This window comes from Microcebus murinus, chromosome 19, assembly GCF_040939455.1.
Source record: "Microcebus murinus isolate Inina chromosome 19, M.murinus_Inina_mat1.0, whole genome shotgun sequence".
Lineage (NCBI taxonomy): Eukaryota > Metazoa > Chordata > Mammalia > Primates > Cheirogaleidae > Microcebus > Microcebus murinus.
In genome coordinates this window covers 40,516,120-40,530,408 of record NC_134122.1, presented here as the reverse complement: position 1 = coordinate 40,530,408, position 14,289 = coordinate 40,516,120, and the positions used below count along the sequence as shown (strand labels likewise).

The following is a 14,289-nucleotide window of genomic DNA, read 5'->3' as shown; positions in this document are numbered from 1 at the left end:
CCCATAGCTCGCAACCCCTGTCTCCTCCCCAGTCCGTGGAAAACTTGTCTTCCATGAAACCAGTTGCTGGTGCCAAAAAGATTGGGGACCACTGCATTAAGATATAATTCACATACACAGCTTGCTGAAACCTGGAACAAGGTGGCAAGAATATCACCTGGCAGGTGGACCAAAGGGCAACCCAAAGAGACACAGTCCTACCATTGGGCCTCCATGAGCAGAGGGATGCTGAGGAGATTCCCTATTTTCCCACATCAAAGATAACCACAGAAGCAGTCCCATAACAGTTCCTGACACTATCACCTGACATGACATTGGCCTGCAGGGAGCCAAGCAGCTAGAAATACAGGAGCACAACGAAGAAATGGCAATATTTAACAAATATTCTCCACATGGGAAATCAACATGTTCTACATTAGGAATTATATTTAATCACCCACTCTATTACTGTTGCTTGGATACCAACCCTCACTTTATTATAGTAACAAGTTAGTGTAGTGCCTGAACAGATACTCTTTGCTATGGATTAGTCACATATTTATGCTATCTTGAAAAAGCAATAACACTTTAGAAAGACAGGTGCCTATGTTTTCATATGTTCCTGGGCCAAAAAGTGATAGGTTGAGCACTTTACCTATTCCTCCCTCATGACATCCAACACTTGCTACCATGTATCAAAACTAACAAGTCCTTTGCCTCCTACCAGACCTTCACAGTACTAAGAACAGATGTCTGGTTCATTTCTTTCCCTCTTGGTGAATGGCACACGAATGACTGGCACTTCTGCCAGTTATTCCTCCTCGACACCTTGCGCCAGTGTCCCGAGCACTGCCACTGCCATGGCCCAAGCCTCATCATTTCTCATCTGGGCACAGCAGCCTCCCACCTCGTCTCCCTTCCTCCAGTCTCTCCCCACTGAGGTCCACCTTAAAACTGATACCAGCTTGTTTCCTAAAAGCCAATCTGCAATACTTCCTTCTTAAAATCTGTAAATGCTTCTGCTAACCCAGAGGTTTCAGTCCTGAGCCCAAGGCCCACAGGCCTGTGTGATCAGCCGTCTCCTCCACAGCCTCATCTTCCGTCACTCCCTCACCTGCAGCCCACACTCTAGTAGCACGAATGAATCCTCAGAGCTGGGCCCATCTCACATTTCCTCATCTCTGCCTTGCAAGCCTCCTCTCCCCATCTTCCTGAGGAGCTCCTACTTTTCTGCCAGGAAAAGGTCAAAGGTCATGCCTATGAAATCTTCCTGATTCCACGGTATGGGCCTTTCCTCCACAGAAGTCTCAGGAACCCTCCAGAGCGCATGCGTAGCCCCTTGTCTCTGCTTCACTGAACCCTCGTTACCTGTGTACACATCACCCACTCACCCCTGCTCTCTACAAACCAGGAGAACTTCCAGGACAGGGATCCACTTTGTGTCCTGGTAGTACCCAGCACCAATGAGGTACTCAGTATAGGATCCATGAGTGAATAGTACATACCTGACGATAAATAATTATCTGGTCTTGAAAGGATTACATTTCTAACTCTACTCTGTACAATTTTAAACCAGAGATTAAAAACAACTTAAGCTAACTACTATCATATATATCCTGAACACCCAGCATGGTGTTCATAACTCCAATGAGGTTTTTACATCGTTTTTATCAGAGAATTGCATAAAGTTCTAAGACCCCACCTTTAATCCTTACAATGCAGTGAGACCAATGGGTTGCAAATATAGTGTGGCTTAAAGAGGTGGGTGTGATGGGAAGGAGTTGTGGACCACAAGAGGATTTGTAGCTTCATTTTCCACTCTGCTAGTTGCCAACGAGATGGATAGTATTCTAGTCCTCAAGATACTCAGAGTCTTGTAGGGGGAAATGACATGTAAACAATTATTCTCAAATAATCAACACACTGTGTTTAATGGCCTATAGTGATAAAAACAGATTAGGTGTTCTTCCTCTCTCTGAGCAATGCTTTGCTGAAAGTCTTCTATAGGTTTTTCAGGTCCAGGCTACAACTTTTACAACAAGCATTCTCACCAATTCCATCTCACCTACATACCGGGCCAATTGAGAAACCCTCCGAACACATGGGTTAAGCCTTTCAGCCATAAAGTCTTTTCAACCAGAGCATCAAAGTCCATGGATGGCTGGTTCTGAAGTAGAACAGCAACTATTAGGGTCCAGGGGCTCAGAACCAGGTTCTCAATTTGCAGAAGCTGCATTTTGTAGGCAACTTCAGTGACAAAGGCATGCATGTCCGCAGATTGTTTCTGAGGAATATATCTAAAAGGAAGAGCACAGAACAAAAAATTACAGTTCTGCCACCTAGACAAATGGGAATGGGAGAAGATCAACCCTTTAGAAGGTGTCTCATGCTTTCTGCCAACCAAATTCCCTCAGGTCATGTGCAAGAGGCATTCCTTTGATTTGGGTATGCTCTTGAGAGGTGATATAAAAAAAATACTCAAGTTCCTATTATTCCCAGTTCCAGACAAAAAAACTTCTGTTGCTTTATAAATACAATACATTTCACTGCAGAAAACTAATGCCTCCCCCAGTAGACTGAATTATTGTCTTCTCAAAATCCACAGCACATTGAACATATCTCTATTGTAGAACATGCTTATCAGATCACATAGTGACTGTTTATATCTATACCGGATAGGCTATCCTGTTTGCCTGACTTCATGCAAAGATCACCAAACTTTGAATCGTATGATAAAGCCTACACAGAACTTGTTGGAGCAAAGATACACATATGACCTAAAAGCAGTCACATAATAAGGTAGCTTAATGAAAGCTGTAGCCAATAAGGGTGCCCTGTACTAGATAATAACTGGCCAGCCCAACTTGAGATCTAAAGAGAGAGAGCCTATGGCAGCAAAAAGCTAACATCTGCTTCTGAAATGACTAATGTAGTTGCTGGGGAACTGCTGAAGCTACAGATAAATTATAAATGATCTTGCAGGCATCTGAGGCCCAGCTGTGGAGGCAGATGGCTTGTCTCCCTTATCTGTCCGGGTATACCCAAATGTATATCTATACCCTGCATCCTGAAAGAACCTAACACATTATCTTGCCCATAAAACTACAATCTTCTTGAGAATACAGACTTGCTCCCATTCATTATTTTTATGCAATCCTTTCTAGAATCAAATATAATACTTGGTACTTACTTTGGCTGGCCTTGTACCAATAGTGCTCAATAATTCTTGTACATATACGTATTAATGGCATCATTTCTTCCCACTTTTAAGTTAGTTCCCCCGAGAAGACTGATCACTGTCTGACTTTGCATATTGACACATACCTCCTGTAGGTGATCACTTTTTTGGCAAACACAATTCTTTTTTAATTGAAGCTTTCCATTGATGAAAATGGAATGATACAGCTTCCCCGATAATTTGCCATGTGATCTTAGGTAAACCAAGTTTCAGTCTTACAAGTGGTCAACTCAAGAATCACAATTCATGCTTTTAGATTTTAATCCTTATGATAGTTACTAAAACACAGGCCTTGCACCTTGGAACCAAGTTATACGGGCTCCGACTCATCCTCCCAGCTGCCAGAGATCGAAGTGACACAGGGTCTCCAAAGTATACATAGATGCTTCCAAAATTTTCAGAGAGAATCTTTCTAGCTTTCAACAGCCCCTAATAGTATCAAAACAGTGGAAAAGGAAACAAAAAGGAGTACATTAGTTGAAATTAGTTGATGTGTAAGTTAGCATATTCTCTGAATTCAAATAAAATTAAGTCTGGCTATCCTTTACGTACACTTGTAGATTCTTTTGGCTTAGGAATCCCTAGAAGCTCATACACATAAAGAGTTTCTTCCAATATCTTATCATAACTGATGCTAATTGGAACAAAGTAGGTATCAAAAACTTCTCTTTTAAAAAATGGCTCCATCACAATATTCAGAAGACCTGTAAACACAGGGAGAAATGTTTTATTGCACATATTAAAGAATAGAGCAACCCTGGACACATACACAGGGAAGATACTAAAAGTATACATTATACACTAAGACCATTAATATAAACAGTTAAACAATTATACTTACAAAGAAAATATATCTTGTTAAAAAAAAAAAGGTGTCAAGTTCTGTGTAGCAGCTATGATGACACCACACCTAAAGGCTTCTGGTTTGTATTTTTCCTTCTAATCTGTAATGACCTACCAAATTTAGGAGTCAATGTCTTGGCAGAGCGGCTTCTTGTCCCTTCGAGGAAAAATTCAACAGGAGCATAACCATTCTTTAAAGAGAAAACACAAACAAAACAAAATACGAAACCCATCGCCCACTCTCATGATGATGAATGTTTCTTTTGATTCCTTTTCCCAAGCCCCCCTCCTCCCAGCTCCCTGGACAAACACTGCTTATGCTAAAACTTAAATAAGAGAGTTACACTGATTAAACAGATTACCAAGATCATGAACACTCCTTCAGGGGAAAATAATAGCTAAATGGTCACTTCAGAAGTTAAGAATCTAAATAAGCAAACATCAATGAAAAGAAAGTATAGCTTGAAAGTACTTGGTAATTTGCATTTACCCGTAACATAGTTTTTACATATTCAGAGAATACAGCCCAGTAGAGTTTATTGCCACCAAAGGTACGCCGCATGAAAAAGGCACCCGACATTCGTAGCAGCTCACCAACCATTTTCATTCCTAGGAAGTCTAAAAAATAAAAGAGGGGTTAATATTTATTTGCAGATATTGGTACTTTCTATAAAGACCTAAACTGAGACACTATGAAGACAGATTTTGTGTATGTGAAATATCCCTATGTTAATAACTATACCTTTTGAGATTAAAATCCTTAAGAGACACCTAATAGAATTATGAAGAAGAAGAGATTCTCCTCTTCTGGGAGCTGGGTGCTCACTGAGAGGTTACCTTATGCCACTCTTTGCACTGCTGCATTTACCACTAGACCAGCTAGAGACCAGGGACAACAGCAGCGAAATTGTGACAACTTAACAACATCATGGTGTCAATTTCTTTAGCCAGCCCTGCTTAACTTGAAACAGACCAACATGCATCCTTCATGCCCTGGATGGCAAACCAATCCAGCTCTTGTTCTTCTCCCATCAAGTAAAAATATCATCCTACTTTTAGTGTAAGAGATTAAACTAAGCAAGTCTGGTATGACAGGAAGAGTTTTACCAGCAGTTTTTAAAACAGTCCTTACCTTCATTTTCCCTAATTTTCAAATGACTTCCTCACATGTCTATTTAGATGAAAATGCTTTTAAAGTACTTAAATCTCTGGCAGTTTTTACCTTACTGTTTACTACATTTATTGACAAAAGATGTACACTTGAATCCCAGCTTTCCTGGCTACCCTGAAAGGGAGCTGATAAAGAATTTACTTGTAAAAAAAAAAAAAGAATTTACTTGCTTTAGCAATCCTTCTTTTAAGAATCTATCTTATAGAAATAAAAGCACTGATATAAAAATATATTACAACACTGTTTATAATAGCAAAACTATTAAATTATGATGTCCAAACTGTTGAATATTATAAACTACTAAAAATAACGTTAGACACGAAGTTGGACTCTTACCTTATACTATATACAAAAGTTAACACAATGAATCAAAGACCTAAATGTAAGACCTGAAACTATTAAAACTCAGTAAGCACACAAAAAGATGCTCAGTATCACTATCATTAGGGAAATGCAAATCAAAACTATAATGAGATACCACTTCACATCCTTTACAATGATTATTATTACATAAAGAAAACTTATAAAATAACAAGTGCTGGCAACAATGTGGAGAAAGTGGAACTCTTGTGCCCTGTTGGTGGCAATGTAAAATGATGCAACTGCTGTGGAAAACGGTTATGGTAGTTCCTCAGAAAATTAAAAGTAAAATTACCACATGACCCAGCAATTCTATTTCTTGGTATACATCTAAAAGAATTGAAAGCAGGGTCTTGAACAGATATGCTTTTCTAACTTTAAAAAGGAAGAAATTTCTGATTTATAAATTTTACTATTTCAGTTTTGTAAGATGAAAAGAATTCTGGAGATGGATGGTGGTGATGGTAGCACAACATTGTGAATATATGTAATGCCACTGAACAGTACACTTAAAGATGGCTGAGATGGTAAATTTTATGTTATGTGTATTTGATCACATTTAAAAATATATTAAAAATTTTAAATTTATTTACTATCTGGATAGATAGCCATCAATATATTATCAAATAAAAAAAGTAAAAGGCAGGTAATACATATAGGTAGTATAGTCTCATTTTTCAAACCCTAACCAAGGAGTCCTAGATGCATAAACGCCTGTGTGTGTCATTTAGGGAAGGTCAAGTGGCACCAGAGGAGGGGCCGTCTGCATCTTCTTATTCAAATATCTCAGTATTGCTGGAATCACACTAGTGAACACTTTAATCTTTATAGTTAAAAAGAAGTAGAAAAACAATATTTACCCATTCCTGCTGCTATAACTGGCACAGGTAAATCATAGTTGTATAAAAGAAAAGACAACATCAGGAAGTCAATGTAACTTCGATGACTAGGCAGTAGAACAACAGGATGCTCCTGGATGGCTCGTTGTAGCTTGAAAATAAATATTACATTTAAAATAATTTTAGTTTTCATGTAATTAAAATTACATCTCAAATCAGAAAATGGAAGATGTTTATATACAGAGGGAATACTAATCATCTTTTTCTGCCTTCCTTACCATATACACAATTTTCTCTGAAAAGCCACAAGTATTATTTTAGAGTTCTAATTAAATGATTTCACATAAAGCAAGAGTAGTAAAAATGTACATTTTTATGGATCAGAATAATAACAGTGACAATCACTATTATTTGGGTACTATATATTTACATACTAATCATCTTACACGCACTGTTTAATACCACATATTTGTAAATGAGCCTTAGCCTTCCCATTTGTAATATGGTCACACACCCAGTGAATGGTGGAGCTGGGAACTGAACTCAAGTCAGTCTGATGGAAAAAGTCAACTGTTAATCACTGCAATGGACTGGTTGTTTGCAGTAAGAGAAAACAAAGCTGCTCTTTGGGAAGATAAAAAAAAGAAAGATCTGTAAATTATTAGGACAAAGTAAGACGAATATTATTGTTCTATGTGCTAGACTCACTGCCAAGGAGAATGGGTGCCATGTAGTTGGGAAGGATATGTCTGCATTTCCAGATATGTTCCTCAAGCTACCAATCTTAAGAACACTGACTGGTATTGATGTGCTATGTAACAATAACTGAGGCCAGGTAACTTGTGATCAGTTAAGACATGGCACGCTGACTCTGCCTGGTCCCCAAACACTATACTGAACATTCTCTGGCAGATCCAGAGCATAAGTCGGCAATCTTGAAGACAGTCATAGAAAGAAGCAGAAATATTTGACAGGAAACTAAAACACTGAATAAAAACAAAATATTTGGGCATAGTGGCTCATGCCTATAATCCTAGCACTCTGGAAGGCCGAGGCAGACAGATCATTTGAGCTCAGGAGTTCAAGACCAGCCTGAGCAAGAGCAAAACCCCATCTCTACTAAAAAAAAAAAAAAAGAAAAAGAAAAAAATTAGCTAGACAACTAAAAATATATAGAAAACATTAGTCGTGCATGGTGGCGCATGCCTGTAGTCCCAGATACTCGGGAGGCTGAGGCAGAAGGATGGCTTGAGCCCAGGAGTTTGAGGTTGGGAGGATCACTTGAGCCCAGGAGTTTGAGGTTGCTGTGAGCTAGGCTGACGCCATGGCACTCCAACTTGGGCAACAGAGTAAGATTGTCTCAAAAAAAAAAAAAAAAAAAAAAAAAATTAAAAGGCACGAGGAGGCAGGCAAATGAAGGTAAGAACTTTCCTAGGAGAAAAAACGCAAATGAATAAAAATTATTTTCATAGCTCTTCATCCCAAGAAAAAGCAAAAATAAATAATATAGCGATAAAATTAGAAAAATCACAATTTGGCAATCAGAGTAATAACTGATTCTGGCAAAAATCATCAGTGAAAGCAAAAAACAGTGGGGGAAAGTGTGAGGAAAAATAGGATACTTAACCATTCTCAAAGTGTCTCTCCACAAGAAACTTATTAAAGAAAAACAGTAACTTTACAGTGTAGAAACCTGGCAGTCACCACCTTAACCAACTGAGGAAAGTGACCATCTCTAGGAATAGGACAAATAGATACCACTTGCTTCTGATATGATGCGCTGAGGAAGATACAACATTGCTTCTGGGGTATTCCTGCCGAAAGTACACAACCTAACTCCCTCAGGCACTCGTCCACCCCTTCCTCTCCCGGCCAGGCCCTGACCCATTCCCTGTTGGGTCTTCTGCTAGGGAGGATGTTAGGTTTGTTGTTCCGCTCCCTAGTGCCCTGGCCCTCTGGCTGCTGCTGGTGTCTGGCTCCCTCCTCCCAGGGCCAGGCTCAGAAAAGGCCAAGGATTGTCACCAGTGGAAGAGGTCATTACTTGAGATAGTCCTGCTCTCCCTGTCACCCTACAGTGTAACCTCACTTCCGCTCTCACACCCAGACATACAGCTACTGGACAAAGAATGGGGTGGAACTGATTGCCATTTGTAACAATGCCAGCAACATGGAATCTAGGATCAATAAGCCAAGAGGTGAGGATTCAGGCAAATATCACTGCGTATGTCACTTTGTCAGCACTCTTAAAGCAAATGGCACCACTGAAGTGAAAGCTATTCCTGACATCACTGGCCATAAATAGAGCAAGAACAAGGAGGAAGGGCAGGATGCCACGATGTACTCAGTCAGTTGGCTGCCCTCGCCCAGAGTGGATGTGGCGCAAGGAGAACGGTATGCCCGTGGAGCTTGTCAATACTTCTGGCTGCTGCTTCATCATCAATAAAGAAAATTTTACTGAGTTGAACATTATGAACCTCCAGAGCACAGAAGACCCTGGCAAGTATGAATGTAATGCTACCAACTCCACTGGCTCCGCCTCTGCTGTCACCATCATCAAGATATGGAGCCACCTGGCCCCACTCTGGCCTTTCTCAGGACTTGTGGCTGAAATTATCATCCTTGTGATGATCACTGTTGTGTATAAGAAGAGGAAGAGGTCAGATGAGGTTCCTGATGACAATGAACCAGCTGGGCCAATGAAAAGCAACTCTACCAACAATCAGAAAGACAAAACCTCGTGCCAGAGAAACATCAATTAAGTATGGCTTATAGTATCTTCGGGTTCCTGAAACAGTTGGCAACATGACCTGCTAAATTTTCTGCTTGAAACTTATTGGTTCTCTCCGCTCTCAAGTGAGCAACCCCACAATGCCTGTCCAAAGCAAGCCTTATTCAGCCACTTCTCTAAGAGTGATCTAGGCAGCTACATTTTAAAGACTGCTTCGATGTAGAAGATGTTAAGCTATTTTGGGCTCAATGTGCTCTGAATGTTGCTTTTTTTCCTTTGTTAAAATATTTAAATAGAGGTGAAAAGGTCCTCTGAGGATCACATCATGCATGCGCCATTTTTTAACCTAATGCAGTTGTTCAGCTGGCAAAGCTTTAAAATGCACTGCTGCCATCTAGTGACACATTTCTGTAAAGTACAGCAAAATCTACAGAGACATATAGTATATAGATATACATATATATTTATATTTTGGGGGTAGCAGAAATCCAAAATAAATGCTTGTTTCATTTTAAGCTGCTGACATTCATTCCTTATTGTATATTGTCAGATGAGGAAATGTGCAGTTCCAGTACTAAAGATGAGTAATATAAACTGAAATCTATAATTGTAAGGGCTTAACCTACGACTTTAATAAGAAGCTGGAACAGTCCACTGAATAGGTATAATGAATTGCAGTGTATACATGATTGCTTTTTAAGTGATTATTTTTTCTTTTGTTAAATTATGTAAATCCTTAATTCCTTTTGCACTGATGTGTTGAACCTTATTCTTGTACATTTGATCAAGGCGAACTTTTATAATTTTCCTTTTGTTTTCAGTGACCTTGAAACATTATAGCATGGTGATATTCTATGCAACTATTGTTATACTTTTTAGTTTGACACTGTATTTTTTTCACATTGATTTAATGGTTGATGGTAGATTTTATAACCTAACAGGGTTCTGATGCAGTACATAACTGTAGATGCATGTACTTGTGTTTTGTGTAATTGTTTAAGTGTAATGATGTATAAAAAAAAGTGGATTCACCTGTTTTTTAAAAAATAAAACATTGATAAAAGAAAAAAAAGTATACAACCCGAATCTAATGTTGAAATAATATCACTCAAATCCAATCAAAGAACACTATAAAATAATTGGCCTGTTCTTTAAAAAAATATTGTCATGAAAGATAAAAAAAAAGACCAAGAAATTGTTCTAGATTTAAAAAGTCTGAAGAGACATAAAGCAGAATGCAACACATGATCTAGCATTTTCTTATGCTAGACAGGTTATAACTAGGACAAGTGGTGAACACAAGTGAAGTGTGTATTACTAGTATTGTATCAATGTTGATATCCTTATTTTGGTAACTGTACCATAAGAGAATTTCCTTAATTATAGGAAAAACACATCAGAGTACTGGCAATAGGATAAAGGAAATGTAGGGGAATCTAGGTGAAACATATACAGAAATTCTTTTATTATTTTTGTAATTTTAGTGAACATTGGGCATTAAGTTACTCGACTAAGTCAGTCTGAAGTCTGTAGGTCTAAAGCTAAAAGGAAAACAGCCCGACCTCAGGAGAGGCACAGCCTCTTCCCCCAGACTAGAGGCCTGGTGACCCGGCCCTAGGCATGTACTGCCCAAGTGAGATGTCCTTGAGTTGGCTAAATTGTGAGGAGTGAAAAAGAGGTTGTTTTTTTAAACAATACTCACTTTCTGAATACCTTCTTCATTTACACACACCTTCGAGAAAATTTGTTTAAATATTTTGCTTAAGGCAAAGGCAAAAAACCTAACGGCTCCCAGACGCAGTTTGTGACTCATTTCATCCAAGATCTCATTAACTTCCTCTCGGAGGACATCAACTGATTGAAGGGATTCCCTGGAAAGCTAAGAGGAAAGGGAAAGCAAGAGTAAATTTCTGATGAAATCAAGCCAGACCTCTTTACTCAAACCAGTATGATTAGTTCCAAATGGATCAGTATTATATAACTCAAAGATCGTATGTTTTCTTAACTTAAATTGACATAATTTATTTGCCAACACAGTAACAGTAGATAAAGATCCTATCTAGACAAGTTTAAAGGCTTGAAGTTCAAAGAGAAACAGCTTTCTAGGATAGCATTGAAAGCACTTCACTTTTCCATTGGTTGTTAGTAAGTTTACAGCCAAACCCTTTAAAATAAGTCATGGCCCATAGGTAGTATTCTAGCATTTGGTAGCTTCTCTCAGTAGACTACAGCAGCACTTCAACCACTTATTCAATGCTATTACAAGGTATTATACAAGGTAAAAATACAAGATTACACTGAAATAACCAATTCAGACTACAAGAGATGTATCAGTACAAAAAACCCCCAAACTTTCAAAGGATAATAAGAGAAATCAAGGATCTTACAATGAAAGTTACTATATTCACACAGTATTCCACATCTTTGGAAAGAGAACAAAATGTTTGCTGTGTGCTAGAACTGTCAAGGGCCTGGAGATGAACAAGTCACAGTTTCTGTCCTCCAGGAAGCCTGATTTCACCATTTGCACTTTCTCCTTAATAAGCACTTTGAAAAGAAGTGAAGTCTATGTGATAAATAGTACCTCTGCTTCCCAAAAGAGAATGCTCTACTTTAGGGTGAGGACATCAACTGACTGAAGGGATAGGAAGTTAGAGCCCCAATCACGTGTGGTGAATGAGTGGCTTATCTTTTTTTTCATTGAGGTTAAATTCACACACTATAAAATTAATCATTTTGAAATGAACAATTTGGCAGTATTTAGCACATTCACAAATGCTGTGCAACTGCCACCTCTATCTAGCTCCATAGCGTACCATTTTGAGGGTTCAGTTCAATAGGTCCAAGGAGGAGGAACTGGGATGACTATTTCCAGTGACTTGTATTCCTTTGTTTTACTCAGAGGTTCTCCGAAACAGTGGCTTTACTTGGCAAGAAAAGGTTTAGTAATATGATCAGAAAAGAACTGATACTGAATATAAATGGACTGAATGGAAGGTGGGGAAGTAAAAACAGTGGCCATAGAATAACTGATAAGTTTGAAGGAGAACAGGGAGGCTATCACTTAAAGCAAAAATGCTTTCCTAAGATGGAAAAGGCTTGGACCAGGTTTTTGTTTTTACTAATTAGCATTCCACTTTTTTAAAAAGCATACTAAAATAAAAGTAATATAAAATTGACCATTTTAGCTACCTAAGTGTATGGCTAAGTGGTGTGAAAGCCTTGGATTCATAGACTAAACAGAAGAAGTCGGCTAAGAGATATGCTGAAGACAGAGGAGAGGGAGAGGGTGCCTGCCGGAGGCATTACAAGAGGCTGGAAGAGGTGGCCCCCATACCACAGATGTGGGGTCAACTCTGACCAAGAGAACAGGCCCTTTGTCTCTGAGGCTGGCCTGAAAGGTACACGTGGGCATGAGTGTAGATATAGATACATTTGAAGGTAAGGATAGGAAATTAAGGAGGATAGTGTATAATATTTTCCATTATCTCAAAGGAAAACATATGATCATTTGCTAATAGGAGGAGAAAATCATCAGTCTTAGTAACTGACAGCATACAAAAGGAAAGCAAGAAGTTGAAGATGGCAACCAGATTTGTGGTTTGAGCCACTAGTATACGAAGGGGCCATTCTTAGAGACAACTGGGTAAGGGTGGGAGGTAATATATCTAGGTACATAGTACAGGGGTAGGATTGGGAGGGGTAAAGAGGTTTGATTTAGACATCTTGAATTTGAGGTGCTTTTGAAATTTCCAAATGGATATTTCAGTAGACATATGAAAACAGACGTATGGAACACAAATGAGATCTGGGCTGAAGGAATAGATAGATACTATTTATCTATATTATTATTTATTACAATAGGTAGATGTCAGCATAAAAAAAGGTACTTAAAATTCTAGCAACAAATAAAACTGCCAGTGAGTGGGTAGAATAAGAAAAGAAGGAATTAGAATAAAATCCTGAAGAATACCAGCATTTAAAGAGCCAGGCAGGGCCAGGCATGATGGTTCACACCTGTAATCCCAGCATTTTGGGAGGCCAAGGTGGGAGGATCACTTGAGGCTAGGAGTTCCAGAGCAGCCAGGGCAAAATAGAGACCCTGTTTCTATAAAAAATGTTAAAAATTAGTTGGGTGTAGTAACGCATACATGTAGTCCCAGCTACTTGGGAGTCTGACATGGGAGGATTGCTTGAGCCCAGGAACTTGAGGATGCAGTGAGCTATGATCAGGCCACTGCACTCCAGCCTGGGTGACAGAATGAGACTGTCAATCAATCATTCAATCAATCAAGGGACAGGTAAAGGAAAAGCAGCTCATAAAAGCAACTGAGAAATGACCAAAAAGATATAGAGGCTTAAGGTGAGGGTATGGTGTCACAGTAGGAAAGGAGAGAGAACAAATGCCAAAGGCTATCATGGATTTGAACGAGGTGGATTTCAGCCATGAGGAAGTCATTCACAATCTTGGAAAGAGACATTACAGTGAATCAGAAACCACATTCCAGCAAGCTGAGTAGTAAATGAAGGATGAGGAGGCTTAGCAATAAGTGTAAACAACATAGCAAATTTCTTAAAAGAGAAGGAGAGAGGTAGAGGTAGGGAAGAATAAGATGGGAGAAACGAGAAGGCAGGGGTCAAAACGAGAAGGAGGTCTATTTAGGCTGGATGAGACATAAGCATGTTAAATGCTGATGGAAAAGAGCTAATAACAAGGAAGAAGGTGAAGACATATGAGGGATGGTCAACAGAGCAAAGTCCCTGAGGATGAAGGAGGGGTAGAATTCAGAACAAAGGAACAGGGTAGGGATTAAACTCAAAACAGGAGGAGAGGATCCTCTGCCATGTTAATAGGAAGGATGAAGAAAATGACGAGTTTTGGATGCAGGTAAATTGGTATGTTTGGTCACAGGAGGTTGAGAGAGCACTCATATAATGGTTTAAATTTTCTTGTGACAGAAGAAGAAAAGTCAGCTGCTGCTGAGAGTAAGAGGAGGGGGCAGAATTGGAGGTTCACAGAGAGTGAGGCAGCTAAAACTTGCCATTTTGGAGAATGGGAGATGGTTCACTGTAGAAACAAAGAATTATTAGGTAAGATGGAAAGCCCAATTGTGCTGCATAATCATGAATT

At 39.1% G+C, this 14,289-nt stretch overlaps 1 protein-coding gene and 1 pseudogene across 1 annotated transcript in view; one reads left to right on the top strand and one right to left on the bottom strand.

Annotated features, from left to right (window-relative positions):
- Window positions 1-14,289, bottom strand: part of GNPAT (glyceronephosphate O-acyltransferase) — a 33,404-nt gene that overhangs the window by 7,839 nt on the left and 11,276 nt on the right. Inside the window, exons 3-9 of the mRNA XM_012738204.3 lie at window positions 10,861-11,037; window positions 6,452-6,581; window positions 4,551-4,678; window positions 4,176-4,251; window positions 3,770-3,921; window positions 3,516-3,646; window positions 2,053-2,276 (exon numbers count right to left, since the gene is read on the bottom strand). Coding sequence (XP_012593658.1) covers window positions 2,053-2,276; window positions 3,516-3,646; window positions 3,770-3,921; window positions 4,176-4,251; window positions 4,551-4,678; window positions 6,452-6,581; window positions 10,861-11,037 — 1,018 coding nt within the window. The remainder of the gene's footprint in view (window positions 1-2,052; window positions 2,277-3,515; window positions 3,647-3,769; window positions 3,922-4,175; window positions 4,252-4,550; window positions 4,679-6,451; window positions 6,582-10,860; window positions 11,038-14,289) is intronic.
- LOC105856508 (neuroplastin pseudogene) lies at window positions 8,206-9,291 on the top strand (annotated as a pseudogene).